This window comes from Plecotus auritus (assembly GCF_963455305.1).
Source record: "Plecotus auritus genome assembly, chromosome: 7".
NCBI lineage: Eukaryota > Metazoa > Chordata > Mammalia > Chiroptera > Vespertilionidae > Plecotus > Plecotus auritus.
This window is the reverse complement of record NC_137774.1, coordinates 70,318,441-70,336,435: the sequence shown is the minus strand read 5'-3', so window position 1 is coordinate 70,336,435 and position 17,995 is coordinate 70,318,441. Positions and strand designations below refer to the sequence as shown.

Genomic DNA, 17,995 nt, shown 5'->3' with positions numbered 1-17,995 from the left:
CTCTCTCTCTCTCTCTCTCTCTCTCTCTCTCTCTCTCTCTCTCTCTCCCCGCCCCCCCAAACTTCTTACTTCATTTTCCTCCCGCCCACTCAGTTCTCACTGCCTGTTGAGTCAAGTCCTGACAGTTGGACAGTGACATCTGCAGGGGTCAGATGTCTAGTAACGTTTCTTTGTTGTCCTTCATCTGTCTTTGGTGACCATGTCTTCCTTCCAGAAACTCTGCTCCACCCTTTATTGAAGAAATCAGCTCTGAGACCAAGCAGTTACACCGCTGGGTCCTTTCTGACCACCTAGTTCTTCCCTCATCAGCTCTGCTTCCTTCCCTTCTCCTCAGTGTAGGCACTTCTTTTTAAAAAATTAATATATTTTTATTGATTTCAGAGAGGAAGGGAGAGGGAGAGAGAGAAACATCAATGATGAGAAAGAATCATTGATCGGCTGCCTCCTGCATGCCCCCTACTGGGGATCAAGCCTGCAACCCAGGCATGTGCCCTTGACCAGAATCAAATCTGGGACCCTTCAGTCTACAGGCCGATGCCCTATTCACTGAGCCAAACTGGCCAGACTCGCATATGCCCCAACATACATGAAAAAGATGAAGATGTGAACCCATCCTTCCTTCAAAGTCTCCCTGGGTGTGCTTACACATCCTAAAAGGAGCATGGTCCCAGAACACACAGGGGCCGCTTGCTCACAGTGCTCCCAGGAAGCTGGCTGTACCTGTTCAGCTGGTCGTGCTAATCACAGCTTACAGCGCCGGCCATCAAAGTCTGCGCGGGCTGTCCCCAGAAACCACCGCCCTTGGAAAGGCTGCAAAGTTGCACATTGCACCCAGTCCCTCCCTCCAGAAGCAGGGACAGCTTTCCTCTGACCTCTGCGGTCGGGAGTTCAAGGAACCATTGCAGTGAAGGGCGTGGGCCCTTGGTTCTGATGTGAACTAACCCAGTAATGGCTGTTCTGTATGACGCAGGCCTACAAGTACCTGGAGGAGATGCGGAGGCGGCTTCCCCCTGCCAAGGTGTCCTACTACGTGAACCAGCGGACTGTGGACGCCGTGCACCAGGGCCTGGGCATCCCTCTGGCGCGCATCGTGCCGGAGCGGATCCACCACAGCAGTATGGAGGACCCCAAGGAGGTGGACGAGGAGGTGATGGAGGAGGTAGAGAACGACCCCTGAGGGCCTGCTGCTGCTGCGACAGCTCTTCTGGAACTTCCTAGTTACCAATAGCAGCAAGAGCCTATCTTTTTGAAAAAACTTTTTGAGTACATAGCTGGAGAGCCCAGGGCACAGGCGGCATGCTTAGAAGGCAAGTGTGCAATTTTAAGCCATCCCTTGCACGTTTCTGGTCCTTCGGAATTTTGGCTTAGCCCCTTTACTGTTGAGGGAGTTGATTCATTTTTTCCCGTGGCATTCTCCAAGCACAGATTATGAAGCCTAAGAAACTTCTAGAACTTCGCAAACTGAAGATGTTAGTATATTCACTGTGCCTCCTCCCAGCACCCAAGAAGGCTGCTTGACATGCACCCAACAGTTTCCAGCAAGATACACAGTTCCTGACCACAGGACCATCCTGAGCAGACACCAGAGCGTGGGCCAGTGGGTGGGTTCTCTGTCAGGCAGCCTGTGCCCTGGCACCAGCTCCCACTGTGAGGGAGGAGCTGGCACCATGACATCTTGAGGGGAGGGGGACCCCGGGCTCCACCCACCAGCCGCTGAAGCTCTCCTAATAAAGTTTATTTCCTCAGAGGCGTGTGTCCCCGTCCTGCCCCACGTTTTCATGTCTCCCCTGCAGAGGGCTTGTGTAGGCACAGAGGTCCTTGTCCGAGCAATGAGAACCAAAGCATGGGTTTGAGCACCTGTAGCTCCTTTTTATTCTTCTTTGTTGTTGTTTTTTAACATAACCTGCCTTTAGGTGAGGAGGGGGGTTGAGGACCCAATGCCAAGAAGCCCATAGGGGCTCAGCAGCCCGCTGCTCTGCCGATCTTGGCAGCTCCCACTGGAGCACATCCAGGCCGAGCAGCAGCACCCTCCGCTCCTCCCCTGCCGCCGCCTGCAGAGCCGGCTCCTCGGGAGTTCAGGGTGCTGTTGTTGGGGCAGTACCCAGAGGCCCTGGCGTGGGCTTCTAGCTGAGCACTCAGACCTTCTGGGCTATAAAGAGCAGCACAGGCGGGGCCTTCCTGCCTGCACACTCAGGACCAGGTGGACGGCCCATCCCACGAGTAGCTGCACCACAAAGTCCACACGTCAGCCTGGCTCCTTGGGCCTGTGCTCAGCCCTCCTGGCCTTCCTCCTTCCAGTGGGAATGGTGCCCAGGGACTAAGGGGGAGACAGTGGGAGGAGCTTGTCTTTGAGTTTCTCCAGCAGCAGCAGTGCCTTCACGGCCAGCATTCTGCAGTCCTCATCCGGGTCCTTCTCAGCCACGTCTGCCAAAGAGGGAAATCAAAGAGAGCACAGCATTACATGGTGCTGAGCAGTCAGCCCTCTTCAGTTATGTTTCATTAAGTGTTCCTGAAGGGGGCCCTACAGGGGCCCGGCGTGGCCAGCTGCCCTGGGCTTTAGACCTGTGGCACTACTAGACCCTTTGCTGAGGTCCCTGGTGAGAGCAGCACCTTAGATGCCAGCAAAGGCCTTCACTGGGTCCCTGAGCAGAAGCAGTGTTCCCCTCAATCCAGGCTGGGAACTCCAGCAGGTGGGAGGCAGCTGGGAGGATAAACACACACCCCTCCACAAAGCCACTCCAAGGTTGCAGCTCTCACCCCAGGGAAGGAGCTTGCACCCAAGACAATGGACGAGGGATGCTGGATGCCACACGCCTGCAGCACGAGACCCCGAGGAAGCCCAGGCACTGCCCAGAACCGTGCAGACATGTAACATGAGACAATCAGAGAAACCCACACAGGGGCTCTGCACACTGACCAACAGGATGGAAGACACTGGGGACAGTGGACTGGAGGAGCTTGGAATGCAGGACAGCTCGGGACCCTGGGCTGGACCCAGGATCTGGCAGAAAGAAAAAGGCCGTCCTCGCATCACTGGGCCTTCAAGTGTGGCCACAGATTAAATGGTCCAGTCCCAGCCCTGTGCCCTGAAGGTAGAAGTTGGGGGTGGGGGTGGCTCTGAGGCCGGCTCAGCTGGCTAAAGGTGGGAGGTTATACTCGTCACAACAGACTTCTTTTTTTTTTTTACCCCACCACCACAAATTATGCAGTCGAGTTTCCCACATTTGGGGAAATCACAGGAGTCAGCACATCTAGAGTGCAATGGATAAGCCTCGCCCTGGGAAAACCACTTTCGTGATCATGGTATCTCCCCTGCCAGGTAAGTACACAACAGACTTCTTAAAAAGAACATGTAGGTGAGGAGGATGGGGCCAAAATATGTCAAAACACTAATAATCAGTAAATCTAGGGAGGGTACATAGTGCTCACTTTATGAGTCTTGTAACCTTTCTGAGTTAGAATTTTCCAGAATGAATACAGATGCCATCTCCCACATTAGGGTACCTTCTCTCAGGTACCCTGCAGGACTCCGCAAAGTGACCCCCAACAACGGCCATGTTCCAATCCCCACACTGGGGGACACCTGTAGTGCAGACAAGGAGGGACACACGCACACAGCCGTGGACAGGGGCTCGCTCAGCTCTGGGAATCCCCACGATGTCCCCTGCACCCTGACAGCCGCTGGAACCCTCCAGGCTGCACTGGCCTCCCGCCCACCTTGCAACTGCAGCCTGGGGCCCCGTGCTCACCTGCCAGCCATGACCGGGCTTCCAGCAACTCATCTGGTAGGTCTTCCAGCAGTCGCTCAGCGGGGACGCTGAGGAGGACGGAGGAGACAGCAGACAGCAAGCCCCGGCGCATGTAGCTGCTGAGCAAGGTGAGGGCTAAGCCCCAATGGAGCCACAGGCTAGCCAGGGAGACACCGATTTTCCTCCGAGCACAGCAGCCATGCCGGCAACAAAGCACGCCTGGCCCTGCCTAGCCCCCTTCTTACTGCAGGGCCAAGCTGCCTCACAGCCACACCTAGGAGCCACCCTCAGTCTCCCAATTTCCACTTTCTAGGATTCAGAGCCCACCCGTGTCCACGTGGGGCCACTGCACTCAGTCCCTTGGCCACTCACGTGTCACCATGGAAGCGAAGGGCCCACACGAACTCCAGCAGAGCCTTGCCCATGGACACAGCCACCTGAAACAGCAGAGGCCAATGGGCAAGAGTGCTGGCACCCAACAGTCCCCACCTTGGACACTTTCCTCAGGTCCAAACACTCCTGTCCCTAGGGCCAAGGTGTGGACCACGGGAAGAACAAACTGCTGGCACACAATCTACGCAAGGTGGGAGCCATCAGCTGCCATCTCCCAGCTCACCGTGGTATTCACAGCCAGGTACATCAGGGTTCCTAAGGTGTGGGCCAGTCTCCCGAGAACCAATTGGTCATCTCCCAAAAGGTCGAAGGTCACCAGAGGCCTGCAACACAGAATCAGGTGAATGGCGCAGGTCAAACACTCAGCCAACTTCCCAACCGCCTGGGCCAATGGACATCCCCGCCCCCTGGATGCTGCTCCTCACCGCCTAGCCCCATGCGGCACCCGAAACCATATGGAGAAGGTGTCAGACAGACACCCAGTCACCCTGCAAGGCTGCCTGGCATAAGCCCCGGCCTGCGTCAGGAAGGAGGGGCCGTGCACTTTGCCGCCCCGGCCTTCCAGCAAAGGCAGCCGCCTAGCCCTGTCCCTGAAGGGAAGGGCTCCAGTCCCTGGCCCTCCCCACCATCACCAGAGTATCACACCATGCGTGGTGATGGCCCAGGGGACATTCTAGCCCACTCAGGCTGAGGCTGGACAAGGAGGCAAAGGAGGGGTGGGCAGAGCACTTGCAGCATCGAGGCAGCACAGCAAGGCTCTGGCCTCACCACAAACCCGACATCTGTGACAGAAAATGTGACACGTCACGTGGCCCTTGCCACGTCATTTACTTTAAGCTCCGAGCAACCATAGCCAAAGTCGTGATCCTGCTGCTGCCTAAAGCCCCACCTCAGGCCCCATCCTGGGAAGCCGCCTGTCCTCAGAGGAATCCAGGGCTCATTCCCCAAATCACAGGCTTCCCACTCACCTGTCAAAACCCAGAATGAGGGGGAAGAAGAAGTAGCCAGCCACTGAGTTGAATTCATTGGGGCTGCCAGCTAGTCCCTGCCTGGAAGAGCCCTGCCAAACACACAGGGAGCCACATGGGTGTGAAGCACAGCCTCCCCTCCCCGTGCAGAACATTCTCATGGAGGGGCCGCCCTGTGTACCACAGGAGAGTATGCAGCCTCCCTGGGTCCTAAGGGCTGGATGCTAGTAGCACCCAACCCCATGACAACCAAGAATGTCTTCAGCCCCAGCTGGTTTGGCTCAGTGGATAGAGCGTTGGTCTGCGGACTGAAGGGTCCCAGGTTCAATTCCAGTCAAGGGCACATGCCCGGGTTGTAGGCTCGATCCCCAGTAGGGGGGCGTGCAGGAGGCAGCCCGTCAGTGGTTCTCTCTCATCATTGATGTTTCTCTCTCTCCCCTCGCCCTTCCTCTCTGAAATCAACAAAAAATATATATATTTTTTTAAAAGTCTCCAGACATGGCCAAATGGCCCTGGGGGGCAAGATCAGCCTAGCCTAGGCAGATCCCCAACACAGCCCATACCAGGCCATCTGCTGCTGACAGAATTCTTGGGCCCTTTTTTCATACCTAATTCTGCATTCTATCTTAAAACCAGTTCAGTTTGATGCCCTACAGCATGTCACCTCACTCAGTTTGTGCCCAAAACTCTCCTTTCAGAGAACACCAGCACTGGAGCCACCCCGTCCATACAGACCGGGCCTCCAGCCTGCCCAAAGTCCCCACCCATGAGGACCCGACCCGAGTCCTGGCTGACCTTTGAAAATCGCCGGGTCTTCCTTCTGATCCTCTCGTCCACCACAGCCCGCCAAGTGGGAGCCACGGCGCAGCTGGGCGGGCAGGTGGGGCCCAGGGAGCCACACTGGGAAGTCCTCCCGAGGCGCCCAGGCCGAGATAGCTCCTGGGCTGCCAGAGCCAGGACCTAAAGGAGAGAGAGACCCAGGGCAGCCGCTGTCGCTCTGGGGAAGGATAACACTTCCTAGCTCAAGGTAAACCGAGTGTCCCATTAGCACCAGCAGCTCTTGCGTCTTCGAGGGGGAGCTTCAGGGAACCCCATAGAAAGTTCCAAGTATCTCAGAATCACTTTGCTTTTGGGGGGACAGGAGGGGAAGGTGGGCATGCTCCCTGGAGACCAGCCAGAGCCTTCACTCCCCTCACAAGGGCCACTTCTCTTCCCAAAGCTCATCCAGTCCTGACTGCTGCCTCACAGGAAAAGGTAATGAAGGCTTCATGTGGGTGGGCCCTGAAAACATATGAGTAGAAGAAGCCAGACCTAGATGGCCGCAAGTATGACTTCCCTTACAGGAAGCACCCAGAACAGGCAAATCCACAGAGAACAAGAGTGGACTGGTGGTTACATGGGGAGGAAGTGCTTGTGGGTAATGCAAGAATTTCTGAAAGCAGATAGATGTGACAGGCACACAGCATTGCAAATGTACCAAGTGCCACTGAGTTGTAAACAGTAAATGGTATATTTTTTGTGTTGTCTTAGTCTTTGCTTTATATCAGCGGTCGCCAACCATTCGGATCTCATGGATCACCAGTTGGTGACTGCTGCTCTAATAACATGTAGCATCTTAATCAGCGTTAAGTGCACAGTTCAGTGACATTAAGTACATGTACGTTGCTGTGCAACCATCACCACCATCCACCTCCACCCAAAATGACCCTCTGTCCCCATTAAACACTAACTCCCCACCCCTCCCTCAGCCCATGGCACCCACCATCTACTCTAAGATTTTAAGTCCTAGGATCTCATGGGTGTGGAATCATACAGTATCTGTGTTGTGCCTGGCTTATTTCACTTAGCAAAACTACTTCCCAACGCATCCACACTGCAGCAGGTGTGAGAATCCCTTCCTTGATCACACAGATGCTGGTCTTAGGCTCAGGTCCAGTGAAGTTACTCAGGAGGCCTCTGGCTCTGCCCACGTAGACTTTGGCAAACACCAGCTCCCTGGCGTTGCACCAGGCCTGGCCCCTCCCATGAGGGCAGCTTGGGCCTGACAAGTGGGACAGGGGCCCCAGGGCACTCACGTCCAGGATGTCCATGCGCTGCCGGAGGCTGTAGTTGATGGCGTAGAACTGTGAGGTCAAATACTCCGCCACCTGAGCCAGGCAGATGAGAGGTCGCGGTGGATCACAACTCCAGAGGTAGGGCCCCAACACAGACACTAGCTGGGGGGGCACAACCTTGGCACCCCATAGCCAGTGGGACTCACCCGGGCCGGGTCTGTGACGGTGACGGCCACCAGGGCTCTCTGGCGCAGCCCCTCAAATCCCACCACGCTCGTCTTCTCCTCCAGGTGCAGGAGCACCTGCGCTAGCTCCACACTCACCTACAAACAGGTCAGGGCGCCTTCAGCCCCCGGACCTGCCCCAGGCCCCCCCAGTCTTCCGTTTTCTTTACAATGGAAGGGACACATCTTGGACAGCCTGGGACTCTGTTCTCCACCTCCCATCCCAGCAGAGGCCCCAGACACAGGCCTCCTAAGGGGACAGAGAGCCAACGAAGCATACAACACGAGCCAAACCAGGTTCCCTGAGGGCACATGTTCCTCCCAGGACATGGCTCACTCCCATGACCCTGACAGCCCAGCCCTTCTACCTGCTCACCTCCCGAGTGGCAGCCGGGTTCCTGAAGACCAGCCCCTCAAGGGCCCGCAGGGCTGCCTCCCAGCGCTCCCAGTCCTCGGACGTGGTCAGGGCTGAACCCAAACAGGCCTCCATCATTCCTTGGCCCTGACTTTGACCACGGCAGAGCCAGCAGCCAGGGTCTGGGCACTGGGCAGAAGGCAGGTGAACCCCCAGAACATGAACAGGTCCCATGGACCAACCATCCCAGGGCAGGGCTGTGCTCAGGGCTGGGTCCTTGCCATAGGGCACTCAGCAGGGGCCCATACCATGTGGAGAGGCCCACCTTCCATGCAGTCCCGGACATACATGGGCACCTTGCCACTCTTCAGCTCTTGGTCCCCCGACATGTCATAGGGAACAAACTCATCATCGCTGTGGAAGAATCACAGACATGAGGCGCCTGCTGGTCACCCAGGAGCAGAAAGCAGGCAGGAGGGAATGCCTGAGAGCTGAGGCTGGGCACCCTTCACCAACAGGACATGCTCCTGAGTCACCAAAATTCATGTCCCAGGCCCTGGCCAGGTAGACCAATTGGTTAGAGCGTCGTCCCAACGTCCCGACATGCCAAGGTTGTGGGTTTAATCCCCAGTCCCTGAAGATTCAAGAACGACTGACAGGGTGAGGCTACGGTGAAGGTGAGGCCCTCCATGCTGGTTCTCATACTGGGCAAAAGACTGGAGAGAGCTCAGAGCCAGTATGGCACTGTAGGCTGACCCATCGTTTCAAGACAAGCCCATCACCCCTTGAGTTCACCTCGTGGCTGTGACACCAGCACGGGATTGCCCCAGGCCTCAGTGCCTTCCTTCCCACCCGCACCCCCGCCCCCTGCCCGAGATCTCTGTCCTACCTGTCAAGCTCAGAGTCAGAGCCCTGTGGCCGCACCTGCGGGACTCCACCCTCTACAGTCTGCTTGTCAGGGGTCTCTGCAGCCACTGGAGTGACAGGTGAGCTTTTGGGAAACAAGGAGGAACCCTTCAGGGACAACCTCACAAGTTTCTGGTCCCAGAACCTCTGCTTCCCAAGGAAACACTCCTTCCACCCCAACCCTAGTCTTCTTAGCTTCTGTCTCAGCAACGTGGATCCAGGATGACAAGACAGAGTCCAACATGTGTGCAGAAAATGCCCCACCCAGCTAACCGTGCCCAGACCTCAGGGTGGGAGGAACTCACCCCGCCTCCGAGGGGCTGTCAGCAGCAGGCTGCGGGGTGGCCAAGGCCAACATCTCGCAGCTCAGTTCATCCTCTTCATACTGCAACAGAAAAGATCTGGAGTCAGCTGGGATGGGACTGGCAGGAGCAGCAGAGCCAGGGCCCCTCCAAGGCCCTCCCACTGCAGCCCCAGTCCAGCCTCTGACAGCCAGAGCCTTCCAAGAGCAACCTTCTAAGTCTCCACCTTACAGAGGGCAGCACTGGGTGTACTGAAGGCTAGAGGGCCCACCCATCCTGAGAAATAAGAATCCCCCAGGTCACAGTAAACATGGCAATGCCCTGAGGGCTCAGTGGATGGAAAGGAGGGAATGCCTAGGATGACCTGAGAGAGAAACACCCACGGATCCCCTGGGAGACCTGCTCGGGCACAGCTGAGGGGCAATACCTCCTCAGGAGGGCCACCAGGGCCAAGTCCGCACTAACAGAGAGATGCTCCATGAGCATAGACCCAGGAAGGTGAGGTGACATGGAGGCTGGAGCAACAGCAGCTTGGGGAGACCACGTGGGCACAGCCCTCGCTCACCTGGAACTTCAGGGGAGGCCCCTCAGGGTGGATCCGGGCACTGGCCACCTCAGCCACGATCATGCCCAGACGGCGCATGGCAGGTAAACTGCTGTCCAGGCGGCACTTCACTCCTGCCATTAGGCTGGCCAGCAACTCTGGGAAAACCAACGTATCCATGCTGAATGTGCCGTGGGGAAGGGGGACAATGGGGACAGGGTACCCATGCCACCTGCTCACCGTCCCGGCTGTCCTGGAGCTCATCGTCCCCCAGGTGCGCCAAGCAGATTAAGACAGCTTTGCTGACATAGCACTGCTGTGCCAGGGGTGAGTGGCGGATGGCGCTGCTGCTGCCCCATGAATCCATGAGCTCCTTCAGCGCCTGGTGGGTAGCACAACCCTGGCCTGGTCAGACAGCCCCCTGCCTCCCCTCCAGCCCAGGCAGGATGCTCCCTCCCCATCCCACTGGGATGCTGCAGGGACTGAGGGCCAGACAGGACTTGCCTGTACGAGGAGTGGGCGCCGTTGGCTGTCCATGGCCAGGTACCCCAGCAGGCTCTGCAGCACAGGCGTCTGCAAAAGAAGCCGGGCATCTCGTCACTGTCTGCCAGGCAGATACCACCCGCCTGCCGCCTGCATGGCCAGAGTTGCCCAGGGAGCCCAGGGGTGTCTGCGCAGGAGTCCTAGAGCAGAAATGGGTCTGGGCTAAAGGACAGGGGCATTTCCCGGAAATGAGCACTGTTCCAGCTATACCTGCCACAGTCACCTTGTGGCACTCTCACCGTGTGTCGGTACTGCAGGAACAGAAGCTTCTGGGTCATCACAAACCGGGCCTTCTTACTCTTCAGAACCAGGTTCCCCAGCAATCGAGAGAGAACTTGAGGCCTGTGAGGCACAGTTGAGTGGGGAGGGAATTTTAACATATTGGGCTGGATCCTGGGCTCTGCACTAACCCCAGGGAGCCCGGGGGAGTGTCTCAGCTCCAAGTGGGTCCTGATTCTCCCTCTTCCTGATAAACACAGAAGCCAGGAGAGCCCAGCACCTCAATGCATCTGACTGCATCGAAAGTTAAATACTTCACCTGGAGTAGGGGTGCCAGCCTTCCCTATGGAACACCAGAAACTGACTACATACAAAGGGATGGCAGGTAAGGTGTCACCTGGACCCCACCTTCTGCCTTCGTGGAAGAGAAGCATTTACAGCGGGAAGGATACCTTGCTTCTTACCCAGGGGCAGTCTCCACAAGCCCTGTCAGCACAGCCTCCATGGCCCGGTCGGGCACGCATTCCACCAGGCGCCAGCAGACCCGCTGCCAGAGGCAGCTGCCCTGGGTGAGTGCTGTCAGCCTGGGCACCAGCACACCCAGGATCTCCTCTGTGGGAAAGCAAACAGGGCCATGGGGCATCCCGTATCTGCAGCCCACAGGCCCCCTGGTTGCATAGCCAAGCCCCCACCCACCAAGGAGCCCAGGACAGCTGGCATCAGCCCACCCACGACCAGGCCCAGGCAAGGGGACCGCTGCCTGTTTCAAGACACACAGCAATGCTCCCACCCTCTGCCAGGAAAACATGTGTGCCCCTCCACCCCCTCAGGACAGCCACCAGGAGGAAAGGGGAGGGGGCCAGAACATGCTGTGGCTTCTCCCCAGACAGGAAACACTCACTCTGCCTCCCGTAGACACAGGCTTTCCCCACAACCTGAGACACAAAGGAGACAGAGCAGTCTAAGCCGCCTAGGACAGGAAGGAAAAGGAGATTTTAAAGGAGGGCTAAGGTAAGGCTATCAAAGAATACCTGACAAGTGGGGCAGACCTCATTCCTGGGCAGGTGGACTCCGTGTTATAAACATGCCAACTCATTCGCTCTAAACCAACCATAACTGTAATAGGATTGTTCTAACTTGAAGAGCCAGCAATAACAACTGTTTAAAAACCATTACACATATCTGCCCACTTAATTGTCACAAGGATCCTCCGAAGTAGGGACGAGTATGGTAACACCAGAAGCACTGAGAGAGGCCTGGCCAAGGCAGTCAGCTACTCATAGACACAGGTAGGGCTCTGAGCCACCCACAGGAGGAAGGGAGGAAGCAAAGACACAGGAACCAGGGGAGGGTGGGCAATACCAGCTCCCCAAGATCAGCCAGGATGATGGAGCCGACCAGGTTTCAGACAGGACCCACGCACAGTGGGAACGATAGAAATTCGGAGTTTGTGATCTAGAGAGGGGCGCCTGCACAGCCACTGCCAGTGAAGTCGATTAGACATTCTGGGTTCCTTCAGAACATCCCAGTGCAGTGGTCAGCAAACTCATTAGTCAACACAGCGGCAAACCACAGTTCGCGAGCCGCATGTGGCTCGCGAGCCGCGGTTTGCCAACCACTGTCCTAGTGCATCACCCAGCAAAAAGCAGTGGGGCTGGGAGGCCCGGCAAGATAAAAGCCTCACCTCACTGTGGGTCCCTCCCCCTAGACAGTGATGCTGAGTCCTGGGACTCCATGAAGCAGCACGCGTGAAGGGCCTTGAGCAGCACCTGACGTGGCACCAGCTCCATAACCTCAGCTGCTGGAGCGCTGGACATTCCCATGCGAGACACCTGACCCCACAAATGACGCTTCAAAGACTTTGTGATGAAGGGGTGAACAAGAACCCGCTCCCACAGTGCCCCTCCAGGCAGCCAAGATGACCAGTAACAAAGACACTGAGAGACTCAAGCTAACAAGGACAGGCAGACCCTAGTCAACGGCCAGGTCAGATGAGCCCTTGTCACAGTAAGAACAGTTTCCAGATGTTCCCATTGACACTGACTAAGGGCCCAGCAGTGAGCAGCCCCATCTGGCTGGCTTCACCAATGTCCACCCAAGAACTGAAGAAATCAAGAGTCAGCTCCATGTCCTAGCCGGTTTGGCTCAGTGGATAGAGTGTAGGTAGGCCTGCGGACTGAAGGGTCCCAGGTTTGATTCTGGTCAAGGGCACATGCCCAGGTTGCGGGCTTGATCCCAGTGGGGGGCATGCAGGAGGCAGCTGATCAATGATTCTCTCTCATCACTGATGTTTCTATCTCTCTCTCCCTCTCACTTCCACTCTGAAATCAATAAAAATATATTAAAAAAAAAAAAAACTCAGCTCCACCTCCAAGGTCAACAGCCAAGAAGTGGGCAAAACTTCAGCATGTGGTTCATTACCACCCCAAACAAGAGACAACGTCTGACCCACCAACAGCAACACCCAAAGTGCCCAAGAGGCCAGGGAGATGAAGGGGATGGCAGATCCAAAAAATGGTTGGAAGAGGGTCGCTTTGGGGGGCCCTCACCTCGGAGAGAGTCCACGACCACCTGCAGCACCCGCACGGCCTCCTCCCCGAGCAGAGGAAAGTAGTTCTGAGGGAAGAACTCAGCTAGGTTCTCATGCTGCAGACAGTTGCCCAGGCGGTCGGGCAAGCCCACCACCTTGATTAGGAGTGCCTCCTGGAGCAGAGGAAAGGCCAGCTCTGCCTGCTGCCGACACTGCCCCTCCATGACAGCAGCCATCCTGCCCTCCTTCAGGAACCGGGCCAGCAGCCTTGCCATCTTCATCAGACGGAAACTGGGACTGAACCAAGAGCAGGTGTGATGAGTAGAACCCCAACCCCTCATCCTCATCATCCTCGGCCGATGGGAGTAGCAACAGCCATCATTAAACAGGTAATCCCAACAACTTAACTGGCCCTATTCCCTCCACATACAATGAAAGGAAGAGTATTTAAATCTCACTAAGTAGCTAAGATTACCAGCGGGCACAAGCACCTGCGGGCCCAGGCAGCCTCCTACCTTGGAATCACACTGGACACCACCGCCCTCTCCTGGCAATGCTTTTCATATGGTGCTTGCTTTCTTAGCAACCCCGCTTTCCAACCAGGCATCCCCACAAGGGCTGTCCTGTGCTCTGATGTGGAATCTAGGACCCACCCCAAGTAAGGGGTCCCATGAGCTTGCTGGGGCACCTGGGTGCCTCACTGCAAAGCTGGGAGCCACAGGGTGCAGGAGAGGGCGATGACAATGCACTACCACCCGACACTTCAGTCTGGAGCTAACCCACTGCCTCAGCCGCAGGGACTCAAACACCCTCGTTGCAGAGATGAACACAAACCAGCTTTAATTTGCAGGTGCCCTGTTATTGGTCTGCAATCCTTCAGGCCATGCTTATGCTTTGGATGGGACAAGCCACCCCGTAATGAGACCCAGCCCCACTTACCCAGTAGTGTCCTCAAGGGCCTCCATCAGCACCAGGAAGGCTTGGTCAGCTGGGCCCTCCAGGAAGAAGCTGGCCCATAACTCCTCCAACTGGCCATTAGGCAGCAGCCCCAGCCAGTCCGGGTTCAGCTTGCTGACAAGACATCTGAGAAAGGCAGAAAAGTGGACCCTGGCAAACTCCTCCTGCTCCCCAGGGAGGGCCGGGTTCTTCGATTCTCCGAGATAACGCTTCAGGGACCCCAGGGTGGAGAAGATGTAGCCACCATCCTCAGAAGATGAAAGAGTGTGGACAGCCTCCTGGACAGTGAGCCGGACCGAAGACAGCACTGGATCCATCCTGTTCACAGGAAAGGACATGAAAGTGCATGGAGCCCTGGGCATCCATTGGGGACCCATTCTTGGAGAAGGAAGCATCTCCCACGCACTCTCAGACACCCCCACCCTCTGGAGCTTATTAAGTAAACTTCCTGGGGATCTCATTCCTCTTCACCCCTACTGCCACCCAGCAGTATCCTCTCCCTCCCACCTCTTTCACTGTTTTCACCAAGAGTCCTTTTCAGGACCTGAGGCCCTCTTTGACACCCTCTACAGTAGTAGGTCAACCCGTCCAGGGACACATGCCAGTAACTGGAGATGGCAGCACCAGGGATACTGGTAAACATTCCACATACACAAAACAGCCCCCACAATAGAGGATTATCCAAACCAAATGTCAACAGTGCTGAGGTTTGGAGACCCAGTCTAGAGGCACCCATCAATGCACTTCCGACTTTCATTCGTCTTCCTTTTTAGAAACCACCACCGTCTGTGAGTAGTATTTATTTCTGGTCGAGTGCCCCGGCAGGACTAAGTACCATTAAGTAGGCGCCAGTATGTTATCAGTGCACCCAACCTCTTGATAAGGCTGTATTAGGGGCCCAACAGTGTCCCCAAGAGCCTGGTGTCTCCCGACCCAGCCGGGTCTACGAGGGCTGCGGGACGCAGTGTGCATGCGGGCTAACAGCGCAGCGATCAGCCCGTCCCACGCCCCCTACCAAGCGTGCGGCTGAAGCCCACCTCGTGGCGTGACGGGAAGGGCCTCGTGGGTTGGGAGGGGTCTCCGGGCCGGGAGGAGGGCCTCAGGGATAGGAGGAGGGTCTCGCAGAGGGCAGGGGTCTCGGGCGGCGCGCAGCGCTCAGACCCCGCGCCGCCGCTAAGGACCCGCTGCCGATTCACTGGGGTCGCCGAGACCCAGCTCTACGCTGATTCCCATCGCGCGGCCGCGGAGCAAGAGCTCCCAGGCCCGGGCAGAGCTGCCGCTGAACTTCTTTGAGCTTATGGGTCAGCTGACCGACCCCGACGAATCCGCGAAACCCGGAAGCCAGAAGGGGCGCGGAGCGGGCGGCCGCATCTGCGCCTGCGCTACACAGGGGGGCGGGGTCTGTGCCGCGCGGCGCAGGGGCGGGGAGGGGGTAGTCCCCTGTGGGTGGGGCCGCGCGCCCCGACTTGGCTCAGAGCAGGGTTCCTCAGCGCGCGAGGGGGCGCCCTTCTTCTGCCTGCGTGTCCTCATTACCCGGAGTGATCTCCAGCCCTTGCTCAACTCCGGAGGCCAGTTCTCTCCCGAGCGCCACGCGTGCGCGCCTCCACACTTGCTTGAGCACCGACTGTCTCCGAGGCAAGGCCCTGCGCTCCAGGATACGACCATGACAAGGAAGCAGTAACAACGGGGATGGTGTGGGGATTCATGACTGCAGCGGTGTGAACCAAGGTGCTAGAATAGGAGCTGCGCTCTTCAGCACGTGACCACCAGCCACAGGTGGCTATGGAAATTAGCTGAAATCAAATAAAAGGAACAGGTCAGTTCCTTGGTCGCACCTGCCACACCTGTAGGCAGTAGCTGCCACAATGCACAGCGCAGGTAGGGTACCTTCCGTCTTGGCAGAAGCGCTTATTGGCAGCCTGCGGGAGTGATCCGAGAAGACTTCACAAGAATGTGCCATTTCAACCCAGACCAGTGATTTTCAACCTTTTTCATCTCGTGGTACACATCAACTAATTACTAAAATTCTGCAGCACACCAAAAAATATGTTATTTGCCGATCTGACAAAAATAGGTATAATTTTGATTCTTTCACACTAGATGCTATTGTATTGACTGTTGTCATTTTTTTTTTTTTTTTTTTTTTACAATCTAAGGGAAAAGAGGTCAGTGCCCCAACTAAATAGTCAGGTATTGCATGTTTTAAAAATTCTTGTGGCACAACGGTTGAAAATCACTGGCGTGTTTGTCCTTGTGGAAAAATCTGGGAAACATTCATTCAACTTACATTAATTAAATTGCCTGCTGCGTGCAGCAAGCACTCTTCCAGGTAAGAGAATGAAGCAGATAAAGTTCCTTCTCACATATCAAGTGAGAAAATAAAGTACATGAGCAATACACCAAATGGCAAATAGTGATACAAAAAAGTAAGCGGGTAAGAAAATGAGTGACTAAAGGTGGTCTCATTTTAAAAAGTCCACTCTGGGTGCAATTGGGAGAATGGACGGTAGGGAATGCAGGGAGCCAGCTGGGTGGCTGGTGGGGGCCAGGTGGTGAAAACTGGCTGACTGGGATATTTCTGCAGAATAGAAATGATGGATTGGATGTGGGGTGTGACAGGGAGGGAGGAGTGAGGATGGTGACGTCTTGAGACTCTGGAAATTCCTCCCAGTCCACTTATAGATTAGAGCCCTCGCTCTCCACTTCCTACAGCGACTGCAATCATCTTCTATTCCTCTATTTTCCTATGATTCCGTAACTTCTCACAAAGCAGTGCACAGAAGATCAACTTCTTAAGCCTTTACATATCTGAAAAATGCCTTTATTTTTTTTCTCAAGGTCAATTTACACTTGAGGTGGGTGCACAATTTTAAAATTTGAAAACCATTTTCACTCAGAAATGTTAAGGTTTGCTCCTCTTTCTTCGGCAACCACCACTGCTGCTGAGATGGCCAACAGTGCTCTGGGGAAAGTCTCAATCCTTCCCATGTGACCAGGTGTTCTCTCTGGACACTTTTCAGATCTCCTGTCCTAGGTATTCTGGCACTTGATGAGAGGAACTGTACTTTCTGAGCAATTGCTTTAACTTTGCCTTTCAGCTGTGTGTGAGAAGGTATCATAGTTTTTATTTTATTTTATTTTTTTAAAATATATTTTATTGATATTTTACAGAGAGGAAGGGAGAGGGATAGAGAGCTAGAAACATCGATGAGAGAGAAACATCGATCAGCTGCCTCCTGCACACCTCCCACTGGGGATGTGCCCGCAACCCAGGTACATGCCCTTGACCGGAATCGAACCCGGGACCCTTCAGTCCGCAGGCCGACGCTCTATCCACTGAGCCAAACCGGTTTCGGCTATTTTATTTTTTAATATATATTTTTATTGATTTCAGAGAGGAAGCGAGAGAGAGAGAAACATCATGATGAGGGAGAATCATTTATCAGTTGCCTCCTGCAAGCCCCACAATAGGGATCAAGCCCGCAACCCAGGCATGTGCCCTGACCAGGAATCGAACTAAGACCTCCTGGTTCATAGGTCCATGCTCAACCCCTGAGCCACGCTAGCTGGGCATCATAGTTTTTATTTTCAAGAGCAACTTACTTTCTGATTCCATTTTTTCGTAGCACCCATTACTTGCCTTGTGAACACAAAGCTTTTATTTTTCTAAGGGTATTGATTAGAACCTTCTTGAGCTTTTCCTTGGCCCTCTGCATTGTCTCCTGGGTTCCTTTACTGTTTGGGCAGATTTCTGTCCCTCTCTTCAGAGATTTCCAAGTGTCTGGTGATGCTTGGCTAAGCTTTCACGTTAAGCAGGAGAGAGTAAACAGGGTGACAGATAAGGGGGACTACGTCCTTCTGCAAAGACCATTTTCCAAATAAGGTCCCATTCACAAGTACTGATATAGAGGTTAAGACTTGGACCTACATTTTGGGGGTCACCAGCCCACTACACAACCTGTTCCCAAAATAAATTACGGTGACTCCCAGTCCCATGTCCTTTGTCTTACTCGAGGGAGAGATGTCCTCACAGGATGCTCTGTTCATGGTGCGGTGCTGGGCCCCCCTACAGACTTGGATCCAAGGATCCTTTGGCCCCAGCCAGGTTCTCTGTCCTGCTTTAACTTCCTTTTGGAGGGAACATGAGTCCCTGTGCTCCTGCTAAAACAATCACCCCTGGCCGCCGCTGAGCCAGCCAGACCAGGGCTTTCACCCCATAGAATTATTTTCCAAAGACACTGCATCTGTTTT

At 55.3% G+C, this 17,995-nt stretch overlaps 2 protein-coding genes across 9 annotated transcripts in view; one reads left to right on the top strand and one right to left on the bottom strand.

The window, feature by feature from the left end:
- The window catches only part of IFT140 (intraflagellar transport 140), a 107,660-nt gene extending 105,915 nt beyond the window's left edge, over positions 1-1,745 (top strand). For all 5 annotated transcript variants that reach the window (XM_080679083.1, XM_080679084.1, XM_080679087.1 and 2 more), the window contains exon 30: positions 971-1,745. In XM_080679083.1, coding sequence (XP_080535209.1) covers positions 971-1,177 — 207 coding nt within the window. In that variant the 3' untranslated portion in view covers positions 1,178-1,745. The remainder of the gene's footprint in view (positions 1-970) is intronic.
- A 99-nt stretch (positions 1,746-1,844) lies between these two features.
- TELO2 (telomere maintenance 2) lies at positions 1,845-15,048 on the bottom strand. 4 transcript variants are annotated; one of them, XM_080677720.1, is made up of 21 exons: positions 14,782-15,048; positions 13,727-14,062; positions 12,807-13,084; positions 11,159-11,227; positions 10,722-10,869; positions 10,278-10,380; positions 10,000-10,068; positions 9,736-9,877; positions 9,517-9,653; positions 8,955-9,034; positions 8,633-8,734; positions 8,069-8,157; positions 7,765-7,856; positions 7,371-7,487; positions 7,186-7,257; positions 5,906-6,070; positions 5,111-5,202; positions 4,366-4,465; positions 4,122-4,186; positions 3,750-3,865; positions 1,845-2,424 (listed from the first exon to the last, which is right to left on the bottom strand). In XM_080677720.1, the coding sequence occupies exons 2-21, from the start codon at positions 14,059-14,061 to the stop codon at positions 2,318-2,320; spliced, it is 2,478 nt and encodes an 825-aa protein (XP_080533846.1). In that variant the 5' UTR covers position 14,062; positions 14,782-15,048; the 3' UTR covers positions 1,845-2,317. The 4 variants fall into 4 exon arrangements, with proteins under 4 accessions (XP_080533846.1, XP_080533845.1, XP_080533843.1 ...); XM_080677719.1 differs by having other exon boundaries at positions 1,846-2,424; positions 3,750-3,868; XM_080677717.1 differs by lacking the exon at positions 1,845-2,424 and adding an exon at positions 3,430-3,583 and having other exon boundaries at positions 3,750-3,868.
- Between the last annotated feature and the right edge of the window lie 2,947 nt (positions 15,049-17,995).

What these genes read in the sequence shown, in the direction of transcription:
- TELO2 (XM_080677717.1), bottom strand. Translation starts at nt 14,061, where the DNA reads ATGGATCCAGTGCTGTCTTCGGTCCGGCTCACTGTCCAGGAGGCTGTC. An exon ending in CTTGTGGAGACTGCCCCTGG is followed by an intron (nt 10,381 to 10,721) that starts GTAAGAAGCAAG and finishes TGTGCCTCACAG; the next exon opens with GCCTCAAGTTCTCTCTCGAT. An exon ending in AGCGCATGGACATCCTGGAC is followed by an intron (nt 6,071 to 7,185) that starts GTGAGTGCCCTG and finishes TCTCTCCTTTAG; the next exon opens with GTCCTGGCTCTGGCAGCCCA.